At 33.8% G+C, this 20,121-nt stretch overlaps 1 protein-coding gene across 5 annotated transcripts in view; it reads left to right on the forward strand.

The window, feature by feature from the left end:
* Nucleotides 1–3,888: 3,888 nt before the first annotated feature.
* The window catches only part of PTPRQ (protein tyrosine phosphatase receptor type Q), a 199,425-nt gene continuing 183,192 nt past the window's right edge, over nt 3,889–20,121 (forward strand). For 4 of the 5 annotated variants that reach the window (XM_045462798.1, XM_045462800.1, XM_045462799.1 and 1 more), the window contains exons 1-8: nt 3,889–3,992; nt 4,337–4,448; nt 5,115–5,341; nt 8,609–8,678; nt 11,906–12,105; nt 13,257–13,506; nt 15,052–15,180; nt 17,060–17,206. In XM_045462798.1, the coding sequence (XP_045318754.1) occupies nt 3,936–3,992; nt 4,337–4,448; nt 5,115–5,341; nt 8,609–8,678; nt 11,906–12,105; nt 13,257–13,506; nt 15,052–15,180; nt 17,060–17,206 (1,192 nt within the window). In that variant the 5' untranslated portion in view covers nt 3,889–3,935. Of the gene's footprint in view, nt 3,993–4,336; nt 4,449–4,964; nt 5,036–5,114; nt 5,342–8,608; nt 8,679–11,905; nt 12,106–13,256; nt 13,507–15,051; nt 15,181–17,059; nt 17,207–20,121 lie in introns of those variants that run through there. The other variant, XM_045462802.1, reaches the window with a different exon arrangement.

Here is a 20,121-nt window from a genome sequence, read left to right on the forward strand (position 1 = left end):
GACACAGAATCGGAAGCAGGCTCCAGGCCCTGAGGCATCAGCCCAGAGCCCGACGCGGGGCTTGAACTCATGGACCACGAGATGGTGACCTGAGCTGAAGTCGGACGCTTAACCGACTGAGCCACCCAGGCGCCCCCTTACTTTCTTTCTTAAAGGTTAATGTATCATAGTTTGTGTCAGCATTTTCTTTTTGAAGTCTTTCTAGGTCTTTTGGGCTTTTTCTTTATAGACACCAATCATGAGATTATATTTCTGTTTTCTCTCAAATTCTCAAAATACACTTTCGGTAAATTTACTAAAATGTCAAGAGGAAAAGTTGAGGGATTCTTTAAAGCTATACTGTCCAATATGTAGTGATTAGCAATATATGACTGTTGAACTTTAAGGTCTGGCTAGTCCAAATTCCTCTTAAGTGCTATAAGTGTGAAAGACATAGGATTCCAAGGACTTTGTATGCAAAACAGGGAACTAGCTCATTAATAATTTTATATTGACTATATGTGAAATGATGTGTTTGATGTATTGGGTTAAATAAAATGTATTATTGAATTAATTTTACATATTTCTTTTACATTTTTAATTTTTTTGGACAATGCTGCTTTATGGAATCACAAGATAGTTAAGCATATTTAAGTCTCTGAGGTATCCTGCAATAATGAAAGCTATTTAACTTAGAAAAGAAGTGATTGGCAGAGTGGTTTAATCACAGAACATGTATTAAACTCTAAGGATTTAGGATTCTGAGGATTAACTTGGGAAATTCTGGTCTAAAAAAATATGTAACTAAGCCTAGAATTATTTTCTATCCCTAATTAAATTGACACAATGTGATATTCTCCAGTCACATCCATCTCACAGTTTGATTTTTATCGGTTAGTAGCAAACAATTAGGCTGAGAGTAATATTTTTGCTTCATATTTTCCCACCTTTTGAGAGATTATATTCCATGAGGTATAAATTATATTTATTATGGTGTTTACTTTCAGTTAATTGAATTTTCCAGCTCATATCGAAGAATCTGCACTCTTCTACAATGGCTTAAGCATTGGCCCATCTCCATTACCTTTTTCTGAGGGCAAGGCTCCCTTCTTTTTGTCCAGATTACCACACTATCCTAATTGGCCTCCCATTACCGTTTTGGCTTCTCTCCAGATATTATGCCATTCACATACCATTTCAAAGTAATCTTTTAAAATAATAATTTTCTTAAAAAGTCACATTTTTTCCTCTTAAAATTCTCCAGTTTTCCATTGCCTTTAGGGGGAAAAAAACTAACATCTTTATTATGGTCTGTATGATCATTAGACTTCCTCTTTCTTACCTGATAACGGAAATTCAGGCTGCTTTTGTCAGTTACACTAAGTTCTGTCCATTTCCAGGGCTTCTATCCACTCTATGTTGAAAAGTCTTTACCAAACTGTCCTGAAGCTTGCAGGCCTTCCCTCTTGATCAGATTGGCAGATTACCAGACAAATACATTCTTCCTTGTCTTGATGAGACACGCTTAGCCAAGAGTCCTTCAGTGTGTAATCTTAAACCACAGTCTAGGAAACTGCATCCTATCTCACCACCATCTGGGTAGGCAGAACTTTGCTTCTCCTGTCTTGTCTTTTTTTTTTTTTTTTTCTTCCAAAATTTCATCCCAGGTCTTTTTTCTTCTTTCTTGCCTAAAATTTCATGGGTATTAGTTACTTTCCAGGATCCTTGAGGAAATAATATTAGCTCTTACATAAAATCAGTAGTGTGAGTAGTAATTAGTTGGACTTTTGCATGTTAGACTTTTGTTGTTTTAATGTGAGAAGAACCAAGCTCTTTTCTCTCAAGCTTGGGAATACAGAGGGCATAGATCTGTGTGCAGAAAGATCCAGGAAAAATGCCAACAGCTATGCACAACAAAGGAATTCTACTCACACAAACTGGGTATTCCTCTGATCTTTTATCTTGGGTTTACGATATTTCTAAAGAGTTATTATAAAACTACAGTTCTGCCTACATGGACGATTTGGTGATGATGCCAAAAGAATGTTTGTTGTATCTTTAAAAATGTCATAGTAGAAATTAATTGACCAATACCAGGATCAGTTACTACGGAAGCATTATAAGCATTAAAGCAACTTTTCAAAGAAGATAAAGAAAAAGAAAAAAAAAAGACTTTTCTAAAAGTATCTCTCTCACCTGCCCAAATGTGAGAAATTGACCTCTTAAGGTTACTATATTATGCAATGTGCCCTATCAGTTTTGTTATGAAATGTACGTTTCATTTTTTTATATCCATTTTAAAGTATCTCTGATAGGCGGGCTTTAAAATGGTTAAGTGGAGTTCAGTGATTAATTTCAGACTCCTTTCTTTTGGAAATGGTATTAGATTGGGACTGTATCAGGTATGTTTTTCACATGCTTGGCTTCATAATCTCTTTTCCTCCCCCTATATTGTTTGTTCGGAATCTGCACTAAAGATAAGGCAGAGTGAGTATCTGACTCATTGGCAACCAATCAGAAGAACTTTATGCAGAAAACTCCCTTCAAGGAGGTACAGGCAGCATACACATAACTCCGGAAACAGTGGAAGCAAAGGTAGAAAAGTATGGTTGAAGTGGCTAGGACAGTTAATACTTATTGTTTACTTCCTATAAGAAAACAGCTTTTCTTTTAAGGAAACACGTAGCTAAATATTCATCAGAAATGCTCACTCTTTAAAAACATTGGCAGATTTTAGCTACATTTTTTCCCAGTTATCTTCTGCTTGTTAAAACATCCAGGTAATTGAATCAATAATTTGGATTTAAATAAGTTTCTTTAAATGATTCAAGTTTTCAATTAAAGCATAAGCTTTAACAAACAATTTGGACAACTAACAGATTTTAATAGGTAGGATATATCCTAGAAACATACATAAATTGATATATTATTTCTTTTTTTTTTTTTTTTTTTTTTTTTTTAATTTTTTTTTTCAACGTTTATTTATTTTTGGGACAGAGAGAGACAGAGCATGAACAGGGGAGGGGCAGAGAGAGAGGGAGACACAGAATCGGAAACAGGCTCCAGGCTCTGAGCCATCAGCCCAGAGCCCGATGCGGGGCTCGAACTCACGGACCGCGAGATCGTGACCTGGCTGAAGTCGGACGCTTAGCCGACTGCGCCACCCAGGCGCCCCTGATATATTATTTCTGATAATTATACTTAGAAACTAGTTACTATTAAAGATTTAGATGCCTAACACCTACGTGTGACTAGAGATAATTTAAAGGACTCAGTGCTTTCTGACAGTGTGGTTATGTTGAAATCTTACAGGCTATTGATTTTCATTTTATCTTTGAATATTTAAGAGAATAATGCTATTTCAAACCTCTATTTTTCAATATCAGAACCAGAAAGACCTGAGAAACTTAAAGCCTTCAATATTTCTGCACATTCCTTTTCTCTGTACTGGAGCCTGCCCTCTGGCCACGTGGAAAGGTTTCATGTGGATCTTGTTCCTGACAGTGGCTTTGTTACTATCAAAGATCTTGGAGGTGGAGAGTATCAGGTATAGGTTTCATTATCGTACTTGCTGAGCCAACTTGTATTTATATTTGCTCCTAATAGGAAAGTTCTTTATGAAACTCATACACCATGAAAACTTACTCCTTTGAGAGTTTTTAAAAGCACAAAATGAAGACAAAAACACTGATGCTGAATTGATGAGTTTAAGTTTCAGCATCGGTGGATTGTTACCTTAGCAACATCTATGTGTTTTTTTCTTCAGTCTTACCCTGAACCTACAGCCAGCCATCCAAGGGTTCATGAATAGTTTAACAAAGAAAGGGCAGAGCTATTGAGTAATCCAGGCTCATTAATTGTGTACTTGCCAGGAGGATCTGTCTTTAAATCATTAATGCAGGCAACATTTCTCTCTAGAGCCATCAATGTGATTCCACTGCCTGAAAAATGTAATAATGATGGATTTTATAATCATTTTTCTTTTACTTTTTATTGGAACTTCAGAGACACAGGTATTTTAATATACTTCTAAAAACCAGGGTTAAGCAATGGACTGTAGATTTCTTAAGATTCTTAAATAGTTGTTTCTTGTGACAACAAACTAGATAGATTGAAATAATGATTTAGTTCTTGATAACACAGTATGTTTTGTAAGGTTTCATTATGTTATTGGTAAATAGTTATGTGGTAGAACAGATTTATATTTTACAATAATATGGAATTTGGAATGTTTTAAACACAGCAGAATTATAGAGTGAGATGTTTATTTTTGTTGTTGTTGTGATAGATTTATTGTTTTAGCTTTCTTGTTTTCCAGAAAGAGTTTTAAGGCAGTTATTTGTTTTTGGTGTTCTAGGTTGATGTTTCCAACGCTGTTCCTGGCACTAGGTACGATGTGACCATCTCTTCAATTTCTGCTACAACATACAGCTCTCCTGTTAGTAGAACAGTGACAACGAATGTAACAAGTGAGTATGTATTTTCTTTTTTTATGAAGTGTTTTTATGAAATATTTGCAGCTAGTATAAATCTATTGGATGGAAATACATTAGCAATATGTGCATTATATGCATGACAACAGGTTAGTAATTAACACAAAATGGAAACTTAAGAAAGTGATCTGTTTAAGACCTGTGTTCTACCAGTTCTTTAGCTTTCTTGACTTTCAGAGAGTAATGATAATGATAATTATACTTGTTTGTGAAATGGATCACAGAGACTGTTAATAGTAATATTTAAATGATGCAGAGCCATGAAAATAAACTCACTACACTTGCTCAGAATTATTCAGTTTGTAAGACTGCATTCCTGTTTTCTTAGTTTTGTGTGTAAGCTTTGCACAGATAAGGTTCTTTTTAAAACGATCTGGCATCAAAAGTGTATTTGGCCTGTAGTATGTAGTAGCATTCCATTTTTTACATTCTTACAAAAGAATGTTTTGGGTATCCCCTAACGCATTTAACCTTTTTTTTTTCTTTTGGTAGCAAAGCTCTAGGGAGGTCAAACTCACATTTGAGAGGCCGTTAGTCTTTGGGAACTTCAAAAGTCCACATCTGTAAATACTTTCTTCCTTATGATTATGAAAATACAATAGTTGTTTGTCTTTTTAACAACATGTATATATGTTTTAATAGAACCAGGGCCTCCAGTCTTCCTAGCGGGAGAAAGAGTTGGATCTGCTGGGATTCTTCTGTCTTGGAATACACCACCTAACCCAAATGGAAGAATCATATCTTACATTGTGAAATATAAGGAAGTTTGTCCATGGATGCAAACAGAATATACACAAGTTAGAACGAAGCCGGACAGTCTGGAAGTTCTTCTTACTAATCTTAATCCTGGAACAACATATGAAATCAAGGTAATATTTTTTTTTTTTTAATTTTTTTTTTTTTCAACGTTTATTTATTTTTGGGACAGAGAGAGACAGAGCATGAACCGGGGAGGGGCAGAGAGAGAGGGAGACACAGAATCGGAAACAGGCTCCAGGCTCTGAGCCATTAGCCCAGAGCCCGACGCGGGGCTCAAACTCACGGACCGCGAGATCGTGACCTGGCTGAAGTCGGACGCTTAACCGACTGCGCCACCCAGGCGCCCCAAGGTAATATTTTTTTAATAATTATTTACTATTAAAATATTTCATTCATTTGGGGGCTCTTGGGTGGCTCAGTTGGTTAAGCCTCTGACTTCAGCTCAGGTCACGATCTCATTGCTCGTGGGTTTGAGCCCCACATTGGATTCTGTGCTGACAGTTCAGAGCCTGATGCCTGCTTTGGATTCTGTCTCCATCTCTCTCTGCCCTCCCCACTCTTTCTTTCTCTCTCTCTCAAGTATAAATAAATATTAATTTTTTTAAAAAAATTAAAAAATATTTCATTCATTTTAAAAGTGAAGGAACTTTTTCCCACCTGGTCAAGACTTTGCAGCTGAACACAGCCAAGTGACTGAAGAATGAACATTTGAGTCATGACCTCAGTGCCCATCTGGACTCTTAACTGAACAAATGTTGTAATCTCTTTTCATTTTTAGGTGTATTTATATTATTTATTTATTTTAAAACCATTTAGCTTAGTGACTTTTTAAATGAAAAATCAAGTTTAAATTGAATAACTTAGGCTTTATAGGAAAAAATAGTCTATTTTTTCATTAAATGTAAAGTTAGGTTTGTTATTTTTCTCTTCATTTTGTCGGATTTATGTTTCTCTTAGCAAATTTGAAAGTTTCTATTGAGCCAGTTTCTCAGACAACAGTGAATTCAATTCTGTTCCATTCAATAAATATTTCCTGAAAATTTACTGTGTCTTTAGAAAAACTTTTAGTTCTTTACAATGTTTAATATGCAGAATTAAACAACATGTTATTTAGAAATTAAGTAAAGAAGGTGCACCTAGGGGGCTCAGTTTGTTGAGCATCTGACTTTGGCTCAGGTCATGATCTAACGGTTTGTGAGTTTGAGCCCCATGTCGGACTCTGTGCTGACAGCTCCGAGCCTGGAGCCTGCTTCAGATTCTGTGTCTCCTTCTCTCTCTGCCCCTTCCCTGCTCTGTCTGTCTATCTCTCTCTCAAAAATAAATAAACATTTTTAAAAAATTAAATAAAGAAATTAAGTAAAGGAGAAATTATAAAAAGCAATCCTAAATTAGTTAGGCCATATGAAAATACTTACAATTAAGATACATTTGTCATATTTCCATAGTATAGGAAAGGATACAGATATCTTTTTGATCCTATTTTCAACATAACATCAATATGTTCTTTGAGCTTTGAAGATAATGGAATGTAGAGAAAAAATCTATAAAAATCTATAAATATGTGAAAAGACATAACTGAGATGGCTTTCTGGATGGTAAGAAATGATGGGAAAGAGAATTTGCCTGGGGGCGGTGGTTTCCTTATTGGGAGCATGCCTATTTGTGGAATAAAAGCACACAGTAAGAATTGGAAAGCATCCCAATAGTAGGAATCCTCTATATGAGAATAGTTAAAAGGAAACTTACTGATGCAGAGGTCAAGGTCAAAGACTCATGACTTGGCTATTTCATTGCAGAACCATGGGTAAAGACTAGGAAACCTTTTCTACTGGTATCTGAGAATTGCATAGTACACATAATTTCTATCAACAAGCATTTATTCAGATTAGCTTATATGTTAAAATACACTATTGAAGGTAATAGGTATAGATTACATTTTAATGTGATATAAGAAGCTATTGCAGACAGAAAGGTAATTTAGCTAACCTAGTTCTGCTTAGATCTGTTTTTATGGAATTTGAATTTTTATTCCTTTGAGTTCTCTTACCTCAGGTCTACTGGGAAGCCCTTATTCTTCTGTTCTTTCCACACTTTATAAATCATTGTTGTGACCTTTACGCTGTTCGAATAAATGTTAGCCGTTGCAGAATTCCAAAGGGTATTTGGTGCAGTCCATTTGATATACTCAAATGTAGGTATCAAATCTATGTGATTTGGGGAAAATCCTATTAAGTACTTTACATGTGTTATTTCATTTAGTCTTTGAAACAATTCTATGACATAGATATATTGTTATCCCCATTTTAAAGAGAAGGAAAATGGGATTTAGAGCAGTACTAAGTAAATTGCCTATAGCTACTCATTTGGTAATTGGTGGAATTCAATATATTGAAAAAATTTTTTTTAACTTGATTTATTTTGAGAGGCAGGGGGTACAGAGAGAAGGGGAGAATCCCAAGCAGGCTTCATGCTGTCAGCACAGAGCCCCAGACGGGGCTTGATCTCAAGAACTATGAGATCATGACCTGAGCTAAAATCAAGAGTTAGACACTGAACCAGCTAAGCTACCCAGGCACCCCAGGTGAAATTCAATATAAACCAAGGTTTTCAGACTCCACTTATGGCATTTGGAATAACATAAGAGTTTTGATCTCAGTAATGACATTTTCTGTGCCTATTCTAGTCTCTTTGACTAGACTATCCGAGTCAAAAGAATTTTTCCATCTTTTAAATTCAAAATACTTACTATCACTGATTAGACTTGTTTGTAAAATTTTCTTGAGTATATATTTGACTGGTTATATTGTAAATTCTCAAGCCAGATACCGTGTATATGGTTTAGTATTTGTTACAGAAATAGTCAATGTTAATATAATAAAAAGTGGTTGAGCTTTAGAAATAAGCATGATTTCAATGGAATTCTGGTTCTATTACTTATTCCTGTATGACTTGCACAAGTTACGTGACCTCTCTCAATCAGTTTCCTCATCTATAACATGCTAATAGGAATACCTTATGTTTTGATTATGTGGATAAAATGAGATGAATAAAATTTCTAGGAAACTTCCTGGTACATAGAAGTTTCCCACAAGTAGTATCTGTTGTTATTATCACTACTAATTGACTACAAAACTTGACTATTAATTTTTCCATTGGAAATTTGAGAAATGTGTTGAATCAAACTATGCTGCAAATATACCCTTAGGGAAAATGAAAATATGGATTAGTTCCATGTGTGCTATCTACTTTAAGAGTATTTCAAGAAATAAGGGAAGTGTCTATCGTTTAACCTATCAACAAGTCAAAATTTTATTATTTCAGATTCTGTTTAATTAGAGAGTAAAAAGTTTGAACACAATTCTATTGGTCTATTTTAGGTTGCTGCTGAAAACAGCGCTGGCATTGGAGTGTTTAGTGATCCATTTCTTTTCCAAACGGCAGAAAGTGGTAATTTTCCTAAATCATTTATTCCCAAATTAGCTTAATTATGAGTTTTTGTCATTTGAAATAAATAAGGATATCAACTAAATATAGTGTTAAAATCCATAAAATTTTTAATAGTATGGCCATTCAATTACTTTTAGAGTCTTATTGGATGGTTATTCATTAAAATATGTATTATAATATTCTTTCTAATTATGAAAAACTTTTGAATGATATATGAAAATAATTTTGTCTTAGGAATCTCACTGTTGATCATTTCTTGTGAGTTTTTGGGCAAATTGGATAATTACATAATTTCTCTTGCTCCTATCTATCCTTTTTTTTTGTAAATGTTAAAGATGTAAAAATGTAATGTAAATCTAAATTTCATTATGTCACTATTCTCCAACTCCTTTTTATTATTTATACTATATATAACCCAACTTTAAGGAATAGTTCTATGAAATAAATAAACTGCATTTATTATTGTTAAATCGGAAGTAATTTCTTCCCCATGAATAAAAATACTCTTCAGAAGACTATACAGGCTAACTTGTTATACCTTACTGGGTTAATATTCCATCCACAAGTGGAAAAAACTCAGCTTCTTAACTTCCCATCAGTATTATTTCTGGTAAACATAGAATTTATTTTGGCTTTAAGATAATAGAAATACCTCTTACACTTCCATTTTCAACTTGATGGATCCTTAGAAATGCAGGTAATATTTTTAGAAGTCTCTATATTGGATTTATGAAGTTTCTTTCTGGCTCAATAAATGCAAGCTTTGTATGGTGTATGCTTTGGAAAGTTGTAGACACTTACAAATACTAGAAAATTTATGCATCTCATTAGGCTAGCTATGTCCTCAAAGTGTTGGAGAACACTTATCTGAAAGATGAAATGATTTATTTATAAAACAAAGTTTTGATACTACAGTATTGAATCTTGACTGGAATCAAAATGGATAAATTCACTCTATGAAAATTGAGAAATAATTGGATTTTGGTACATAAAAGTCCAGAAGTAGAAGCTAGATTATATAAAATAGAGAAAGACCTTCCAACTACAGAAAAGAGCCAGGATTATTCTTCAGACATCATGAAGTCGCAAAAGGAAAGCACAAGCAGAAAAATTTGAGAAAAAAATTATTAAAGCAAGTTAATCAAATTACCATTTTTTCAAAGTGTTGTTTACCATATTTAATTATTTCCCATCTATTTAATATTTTTGATCACTTTTAAAATATCTTAAAATCATGCATTTAATAAATGTTTGGTTACCTTATAAATTCAATTTTCTCTATACTTGAGTAGTTCCTTGTATCTGTTGTTGAGGTTCATTTGAAAATGTGTAGCTTGTTTGCAATTTGCCTTTTATATATATATATATATATATATATACACACATATCATATATATATATACATATACATATCAGACATAATTATAACCATGTGTATAGTTTACACATATCAGAAATTTTAAAAGGTGATTAGGATGCATTAAGAGTGAAACGGTGGTCACCAGGGGATAGGGGGTAGGGGAATAAGACTGATGTTGTTCAAGGATACAAACTTGCCTCAAGTAATAAGTAAGCCATAGAAATCTCATGCACAATATAATGAATAGTACAATGTGATATTATAATTATGTAACATGATAGATGTTATGTTAAATATGACTACAACAGCAATCATAATACAATATGGATATATATAAAATTCACACAATGCACACCTTAAATTTATATAGTTATATGTCAAATACATTCAGTTTTTTAAAAAAATCATGATAAAAGTTTTAACTCATAACTTTATAGTCTCATATATTTAACAACCCTTTTCCTTTTGCTTTATTGTATTTTATCCATCCAAAAGAAATTCAAGTGGTTTGATCTTTAGTGTCAGAGAGTTATATTTTCAATGTCCTTTCTAAGCTTTAATTCCATTGATGAGTTTTCCATGGAGAAAAAAATTTCCATCAATCATTCCATCCATTATTAGTGATTAATTACCCCTCCAAACTGGTTTATTTTTTTCCATTAAAATTGAGCTGACCTTGAGTTTCCTAGTTTCTATGATTTAACATAATTTATAACAGCTCTCTTTCCTAGGACCTAACTTCCTTATATAATTTATATGACTTTTATTTACAATTCATATTCTGGCATTCTTCTTTATAATGTGCATTTAAACTCTATATCTTAATACTAGGCATTGTTATCACTTATAGTGTTTTATCGTGAGCATCCTGTTTTGTTTTTATTCCTCTTAATAGTGATTTGTCGTGTTTGTTCTATATTATAAAGGATCTTGATTATTTACATTGTCAGTTTTGCATAACTTACCTTGAAATTAATGTGCATGGGGGCGCCTGGGTGGCGCAGTCGGTTAAGCGTCCGACTTCAGCCAGGTCACGTTCTCGCGGTCTGTGAGTTAGAGCCCCGCGTCGGGCTCTGGGCTGATGGCTCAGAGCCTGGAGCCTGTTTCCGATTCTGTGTCTCCCTCTCTCTCTGCCCCTCCCCCGTTCATGCTCTGTCTCTCTCTGTCCCAAAAATAAATAAACGTTGAAAAAAAAAAAAAAAAAAGAAATTAATGTGCATAATTTTACTTCATTCTGGTTTCATGTTTGTCTCACACCAGGTAAAATGGCATATAGCTTGTTATTGCAGTTTATCAATAATTATTAAGAATTATTTGGTCACGAATTCTGATGAAAGTTTATTTTGAGGGTGTATAAAACTCAAAACATAATAAGCACAACCAGTTGGGTGGTGTCCACTTTATGTTAGGCACTAGATACTTACATACATTCTGGAAATGTGCTTTTTGGTTTACATGGCTGGCTAATTGTTTCAGTTTGCCACTTCTTCATTATCTAAGGAAACTACACAATTCCAAAATATTTCAGGAGGAGATTCATTATTCAAATTTGTTTGCATATTCACAAATAACTGTTGATTGGATATTTTTCAGATTTGCTTGAAATAGTTCAGCAATGGATCCATTTGCCAAATAATCCTAAAATAAAGCTTATTTTGTCTTAAATACAAATCTGTGGGCTCAAATTCCAGGCAAAATTAATTAAATATATTTCTAAAAGTCTTACGCCAAATAGAGTTTTTTTCTAACATAGAATATTTAATTTTACATAATGTGAGAAGTGTAACATCCCAACATTATATGAATGCCATTCTAAGATTTATAACAGTGTTTTTTTCCCTTCTTTCAAACCCTCTCACTTCCCCAGCTCCAGGAAAAGTAGTGAATCTCACAGTTGAGGCCTTTAACTATTCTGCAGTAAACCTGATTTGGTATTTACCTCGGCAACCAAATGGCAAAATTACCAGCTTCAAGATTAGTGTCAAGCATGCCAGAAGTGGGATAGTAGTGAAAGATGTCTCCATCAGAGTAGAAGACATTTTGACTGGGAAATTGCCAGAATGCAATGTAAGTGTTATGAACACTTTCTATGTCTCAAAAATTCTAGGTGAAATTATAACTTGAAGTTTCCAGCATTTGAAAAAAAATTTTTAAGCCACTGTGCTTATTAGCTGCTTGATTACTTATAGTATTAGGTTACAGTATCATGTTATACACAATTGGCTGTATTCAAGGTAGAATAAGTGAAGGGTCTGAGAATTCAAGAAATATAAAAATCTCACAGGGATCTCTGGAGAGACTTCTTAAAAGGAGCCGCATTTGTGAATGGACCTTGGCTTGGCCTTGGAATAAGGACATGAGAGATTGTGTGAGGGGGCTATTTTGGGTGGAGGATATTTTATAAAGACCCGAAAGAGCAAAGTATAGGATATCGCTGAAAAAAGATATTTCCATGTGACAAGAGGGGAGCAGAAGGCAGCAAAGTTATGTTTGTGGAAGTAGATTGTTTTGGTTGTGCATATCTTTGGCAAAGAATTTGTTATTACTCTAGTCATTTATGGGAATTCGCTGGGAATACCATGTCATGCTTTTCCAAAGATAATTTTGGTGATCTTTGTGGTATTATTGATAAACAAAATTATTTTGTTTTGAATACTTTAAGTTACAGAAGTCTCAAAACCTCCTTTTAATTTTTTTAAAATGTTTATTTATTTACTTTGCAGCGGTTGGGGGGAGACAGAGAGAGAGGGAAAGAAACAATCCAAGTAGGCTCCGCGCTGTCAGTGCAGAGCCCGATGTGGTGCTCAAACCCACAAACCGTGAGATCATGACCTGAGCTGGAATCAAGAGTCAGATGCTTAACCAACTGAGCCACCCAGGCACCCCTAACATGAATTTTAAAAATTCTTACTAATAATTTTGCTATAGCTTTACCTTTATTCTAAGCCTTTTGAAATCCTATTCATAAGAAATATTAAGGTATAAAGAATACAATAAATATATTCTCTTCTAAAACTGTAGATATAAATGGGTAAAGTTAAAATCTAGCAAATTTGTCCATAACTTGAATAGATAACAATCTGTTAAAATCGTAATGAATCATACACATAAATTTAAGAACAATATTTATTATATAAAAGAAAAAGAAATGAATTACACTTATCATGTTCACCTTGAGATTCCAATTATTTTCCCAATGCTATTTATTTATTCACTAGGAGAATAATGAATCTTTTTTATGGAGTACCACCAGCCCTTCTCCAACCCTTGGTAGAATTACACCTCCATCGCGTACCACATATTCTTTGAGCACGTTGGCAAGGAGTAAGATAAGCTCTGTGTGGAAAGAGCCTATAAGTTTTGTAGTGACACATTTGAGACCTTACACAACATATCTTTTTGAAGTTTCTGCTGTTACAATGGAAGCAGGTTATATTGATAGCACCATTGTCAGAACACCGGAATCAGGTATGATTTCATTTTTTGTGTATGTAGAAAAAAAAGAGTTAAACTACTTAGAGAGTAATCTTTCATTTTTTTCATATAGATGTTTTTTATTAAAACTTCCTTCCCTTTCGGTAACTTTTCCCACCAATAACAGAAAATGGGCATACCAATTATAGTACTCTTTTATAATATTAACATAAGCATCTAAAATGAAAAAGGAGATTTGACCCAAAGGATTCTTGAACTAATAACCATGATCCTAAGATAAGTTTTTATCTATGTGATCTCAACAATTTTTCATAATCATCTCTGCCCTTTTACATCTCCTGCAATCATCTCTACCCTCCTCTCACTGAGACTGCTATAATCAAATGTGGAATTAGCATCTGTAGCGGCAGAAATATCACGTGATTCACATTTCAGTATCAGACAAAAATAGTATGTAAAAAATACACCTACTCATGTCTACTTTGCACTGGAGTTTCCTCCCTATGTGAAAAATGGAGACAGCAATAGAAACTTCCTTTTGGTGGTGGTGTTAGGATTCGATGAGTACAATTAGATATTATTACTACTAACTTTGAAAAGTACACTTTTCTAGCTATGGGTATTTATGTATTTAATTATGAGATTATAGTATATATATGTAAATTTATGTAGTTACTGACATGATACCCTACTAAACATGTAGTGTCAGACTTGTTCACTTGTGACTGATAATTTTTTAGGTTACTTGAAATTATTACTGGTAGGGTAATTTCACTAAAGCACAGTATTTTTTTTTTTTTTCTGATGACATAGCTGTCAGCTTTTATCATTTCATGAAATGAAGTTTGAAATTTTTTTCTTGATTTAAATAATCATCTTTGAATCTTACCATTTCTTCCATCCATACTTCTTTTTCTACAGCTAAAAAAAAATAATTTCATGAGGATAACACACAGTGAGATTTAGTAGACAAGAACCTTGGCTTGAGAAAAATACTTGGAATATTTCATTTCAATCAAAATGCAAAATGTAGAAACACATCTATGAAAGATAGACTTTTTAAATGTCGTTATTTTTTATATGTTACCCATGTTACATTATAATCTTTTAACTATAGGTTATAAATTTCCCCTCAGAACCAAATACACGTATTAATACAGAAGGTAAAGACCTTTGCCAATAAGATTCTGTAGGTCCAGTTAATTCCCTGATCCTTCTACCTGTGTCCACCAGAGGGAGAGTGCTTTTCAAGGCCTATGCCCAGGCCTGGTTGAATTCAATATATAAGTATGTATCAGGAGAATGTAACTGCAGGGAACAATGTTGGAATGAAACACCCTGTGCAATCATATACAGCATTTAAATCAAACTAGTTTATGTTGCAAATAAGTAGTCCATCTGATGAGCCAGCTTGTCTTGTTTAAAGTCTTCAATTCATTCAGTTTCCTTTTTTTTTTTAAATTAAAAAACCCTTTGCTCATAGTGTGATATTTTCTTTCTGACTTTGTGTTTTATTATGTGTTTTTAATAAAATTCTTATTTATTATTTGTTAACTTTTTTTTCTATAACCATTTTAGTTCCTGAAGGACCACCACAAAACTGTGTAACAGGCAACATTACAGGGAAGTCTTTTTCAATTTCATGGGACCCACCAAGTGTAATAACAGGGAAATTTAGTTACAGAGTTGAATTATACGGACCATCAGGTAAGTCTCAATCAGTTTTGTGTTTGCCTTTTGGAGTAAGAATTATGTAAAATATGTTAGCATTATCAAGCTCGTTAAAAGTATCACACTCTTTTTATAAGATCCTACAATTGAAGCAAACAATAAAAAAGGAATAAGGAAGATGAGGTTCTTTGAAGTTTTTGTTTAAAATCATAAACATTGTCCATATTCCGTATTTCATGAGGAGAAGCTGAAAGAATGAGATAAATCCTAAGTAGAGAATTGTTGGAGGACATCATGTCTTCAAATGTCTGAACAGGAGGACCTTCACTTACTCTAATTGCAAATATATTTATCAAGAACAATGGACTTCATTGTATTAAATCAGATTTCTTCTTAGAACAAGGAATGCATATCTAATAATTGGAGTTCTCTAAAAATAATATAGGCAACTACTTAATGTAGCAAGTTCTCCATCTTTGTGAATAATCAGGACCTGGAATCCCCTTGTCAGATAATTTGAGGTGTTCAGATAAGGTATTGCTAGAACTAAATTAAGTAAACTCTAAAATTCTTTCCTAATCTGAGTTCTATGAAAGAAAACTTAAAAGAGTAGAGACTGATTGAGCCTGGAAGTTTAGTAGGGGGCTAGGTACAATTTAGGGCTCATTCGAGGTGTGGTAGTGATAAAGTGATATCAGTCAGAGTGGATTTGTGTTTTTTTCCAGCTCCTTCATCAAGAAAAGGGCAAGGGAATTGAAGGCTTATGTAAAGGCAGTGATTATAATCAACAATGTCATTGAGAATGGATAAAGAGTGGAAACCTAGTGGTGAAGAACCAAACCAAAAAGAATAAAATAGGTCAAAAGATCAATGGATTGGAGGCCCCAGTAAACTTGAAGACTTGTTGCTTTGGGTTCTAGAATAAATGAACAGGAGATAAGAAAGAATGGTCAGAAAGAGTTGCATGAAATTGAGATCATGGAAGATTCAGGGTTCCTGGTAATAGTGATGGCCTTGGGAGTGGCTGAGATAGGGTGGAGGACTAGATTATTTGAAGAGAGCTGGGAGTGTTTTAAGGATTGTCTGTGAGAATACTGAAATCACCACAAATTAAGATGGTTGCACTGAAGACAGTGACATCGAAACAGGCACTAAACCATCCAGAATGAGGGGAGTGACCCTGGGCTTAGAAGGTCACTGCAACAATGAGGGGTGGTGGATGCCATTGATGACATTAGATTTATAGCTGTGAGCTTTTGTAAGGAGGGAGCTCTGTTGGTCTGAGACAAGGCTATGAAGAGTAGAGAAAACATCATACCTGAAGGCATAGTCACTTGATGACCATGGAAAAAATTAGACCATCAGGTGGGGTGGCTAAAGGAACAGAAGCCGTGTTCTTAGGAGAGAGCCTGGTTTCAGCTAGAGCAAGGGATGAAAGAATTATTCAGAGGTGAAGTTGAGGGTTAAAATAATTTTGATGATGTACTATTTAAGGAGTTTTTCTCAGAAGCTAAACTAGAAATATTTTCTAAATATTAAAGAAGATAATTAGAATGTTTAGCATTTTAATTGACTAAATTTATGTATAAAATACTGTGGCTATTTTAATATTGGCAGTAACTAATGTTTTCCTTTCAAAAATGTCAAAAAAATAACATGGTAGTTGGATAGGGCTTTATGATTTAATGAAGGTTATTTTGAATACTGGAAGATTTTCATGTTCTTTCCATTGTTTTAATTAACCTGATATCAATGCACTACTAAGGTAAATGTTTGAAAATTGTAATGATTGTGACTGTAATTTTTTAAATTGTAGTAACAAACGTTAATTGCTATATTTGGCTCTCTACTTAAATGTGAGAATGATTAAATGCTTTATGAGAAAATAATCCACAGTATCTTTTGCTTTTTGCAGGTCGGATTTTGGATAATAGCACGAAAGACCTTAAATTTGCATTCACTAACCTAACACCATTTACAGTATACGATGTATATGTCGCAGCTGAAACCAGTGCAGGAATCGGACCCAAATCAAATATTTCAGTATTCACTCCTCCAGAAGGTAAAAACATCTTCTGTAGTGTGTTCATGAGATATTTTACCCTGCTTGTGTGTTTTATTGCATTGGTTAAACATTGTATTAGAAGCTGTTTGGTTTATATTTACTTAATTCATGTTATTTTCTTATCAGATAACTACCAAATGCATTCTGTGCATGTGTTCCTTAGAACATTAAACCCACAGCATGCTTTATAGAGGAACCAGAGATCAAACAAGACAGCGCATTATATGTAGTGTCAGTCTGTTTGAGGCTCACAGTGAAGATTGGCAAAACCTCAATAAGTCAAAGTAAAAAAAGACATTAACATTTAACATTTAACAAAGACATTGTTGGACTCACATTATTCAATGTAGAATAGATTTTTCTCATAGAATAACATGTAGAGGAATCCATATATCCCTAGTGCCTCTAACAAAATATGTTTATCATCAAAAGGGTATTCTAAGCAAGTGAGGATTCATCAAGGGTGCATACTACAAATTTAACAGCGCATCCTGAAATTATTAAAATGGTAGTTCTCCTAACGAAGGTTTTTTATTTGTATGTATTAAACATCGCAGTTTGGGATGAACTATAGTGTTTCAAAAATGTTACCCCGTTATCCCACAACATATTTTCCTGACCGCCATCAAACTTGCTAAATGTCTTAATTTTTACTTAGGGATTGCAATTATTGAGAAGAACACATTTTTTTTTTTTTTTTTGCGAGTATATTAATACTTTAAAAAGGCTTCAGGGGCACCTCATGGCTTAGTGGATTGAGTGTCTGAATTCAGCTCAGGCCATGATCTCACAGTTTGTGAGTTTGAGTCCTGTGTTGGGCTCTGTGCTGACAGCTAAGAGCCTGCAGCCTGCTTCAGGTTCTGTGTTGCGCCCTCGCTCTCCGCCCCTCCCCTGTCCGCATTCCCTCTCACCTTCTCTCTCTCTCAAAAATAAACAAATGAATAAATAAATAGGTTCCATATTTTTTTTGTGTGTAACATACAGTAGCTTGTAAATTAAATACACATGTGTGCAAGTGCACACATACACCTACAACTAAAGATTGGGCATACATTCATCAGATAAATCACTCAAGTATTTGACCATTAGAGGGCAGCAACTATTAGGGGATTTTGTTATTCTCCCCGTCAAAGAACAATTAACCATTGGTAATATTTTGCTGTTTGAAAGAACGCAAAATTATGTTTTATTTCAATTTCAAATGAAAATGTTTATGTGTCTGTGATTTCAATACATAGATTAAGTAGATGCATATTTATAAGCAAAATTTTCTCATTTTTTTCCTCTTAACATTTTTCGATTGTATTTCTGTCAGAAATTCTTAGCAATGTTTATGTCTTTTCCATTAGACCTTAAATCTCTCCTTATGTTCATCTAATAAGTGCTCTTAAGCATTTCTTAGAAAGTCAGAAAGCTTTATGAATAGGTAGCAAAACCAGCATAGTGACCTGGGCCTCATCAGACTAGAGTCCTTGAGTTTATTTTTAATAGCATTTCCTCCATCAACTTAATTGATCAGCTAACTTTTATTCTTTTGTTATGCAGTTAAATAAATTCAGAATTTTTGTCTTCCTTCAAATCAAGCCAGTGTAGGTGCTCCTAAACTGAATCCACAATTTAAGATTATTGTTTTATTGTCATCTTTCTTGGCCTATAGCATTTGACAGAAACAGGGGAATTGGTAATAGATTGCCACATATGATGTCATGCTGTTTATTTTGGGCATCATTTAAACAGTTCATCTCCTTTTCCTTATTTATGCATGTTTATTAAGAAAAAAATGAAATTTTAAGGACATTGTTTGGTGTATTTCACATGGCTTATTTTTTACACAAAATTGTTTTGAACAAAGGGCCCATTTGTGTATGTTTAATAAACAATTTATCCTGAGTTTTATCTTCCTACTTTCCTGACCATATACAGGTGGCTTTCAGGAGCGTCCATAGGCAACAGGTGTGTTCCACTGAGGGCAGAAATGGCATGGCCTTACCTCTGCATGCTAACTTTCCTCCGTGGAGTTCTCTTAGGATAGTTCAGTCTTCAGAAGGACTTCAATGGAATGCTCTAGCAAATGCAGTAAATGTCGCTTTCTACTTCTGACAACACCACTAATGAATCCTGGTCCTGCTAATTAAAAACTTGTAATAAAGGAATCTAAACTATATGATAACAATCTAATAACTCACTATAACTACATACTTTCAGTTAAAATTGAAATTTTAATTTTATACTAATTTTATTTTAATTTTTTTAATGCTTATTTATTTTTGAAAGAGAGAAAGAGACAGACAGAAAGAACGTGAGTGGGGCAGGGGCAGAGAGAGAGAGGGAGTCAGAATCCAAAGCAGGCTCCAGGCTCTGAGTTGTCAGCACAGAGCTTGACATGGGGGGGTCGAACCCACGAACTGCGAGATCATGACCTGAGCCGACGTCAGATGCTTAACTGAGTGAGCCACCCAAGAATCCCTCTTTTTTTATTTATTGAAGTAGGATTCTTTGTATTGTAATTAAGCCTACCAATTTATTTTCTTCTATATATTTAAAAGTAGACTATAGTCTATTTAAAAATTTATTAACAACAATTTTTAAATTAATTTCTCTTAAAGCAATAGGGTTCTAACATATCTCTAGATATTCATAGAAAAATGTTGAATTGACATCTTATAGATAATGATATATGGTATTTCAGTAATATGGGACTGATTTTGTTCACACTGAGAATGTTATGGTCATAGTCTACTTTGATCATCAAAGCAAATTAGTATCATGTTATTATAGCAGTATTCCTATACATTTCATAAGATTCCTACATAACCCTTAATATTTTACTGAACAGATTTCTACATAGGCATGAAAAGATGGTTTTGGAAAAAAATTAAAATTTAATAATTATACAATAATTATATAGTAAT

The sequence above is a fragment of the Leopardus geoffroyi genome, chromosome B4 (assembly GCF_018350155.1).
Source record: "Leopardus geoffroyi isolate Oge1 chromosome B4, O.geoffroyi_Oge1_pat1.0, whole genome shotgun sequence".
NCBI classification, from domain to species: Eukaryota; Metazoa; Chordata; class Mammalia; order Carnivora; family Felidae; genus Leopardus; species Leopardus geoffroyi.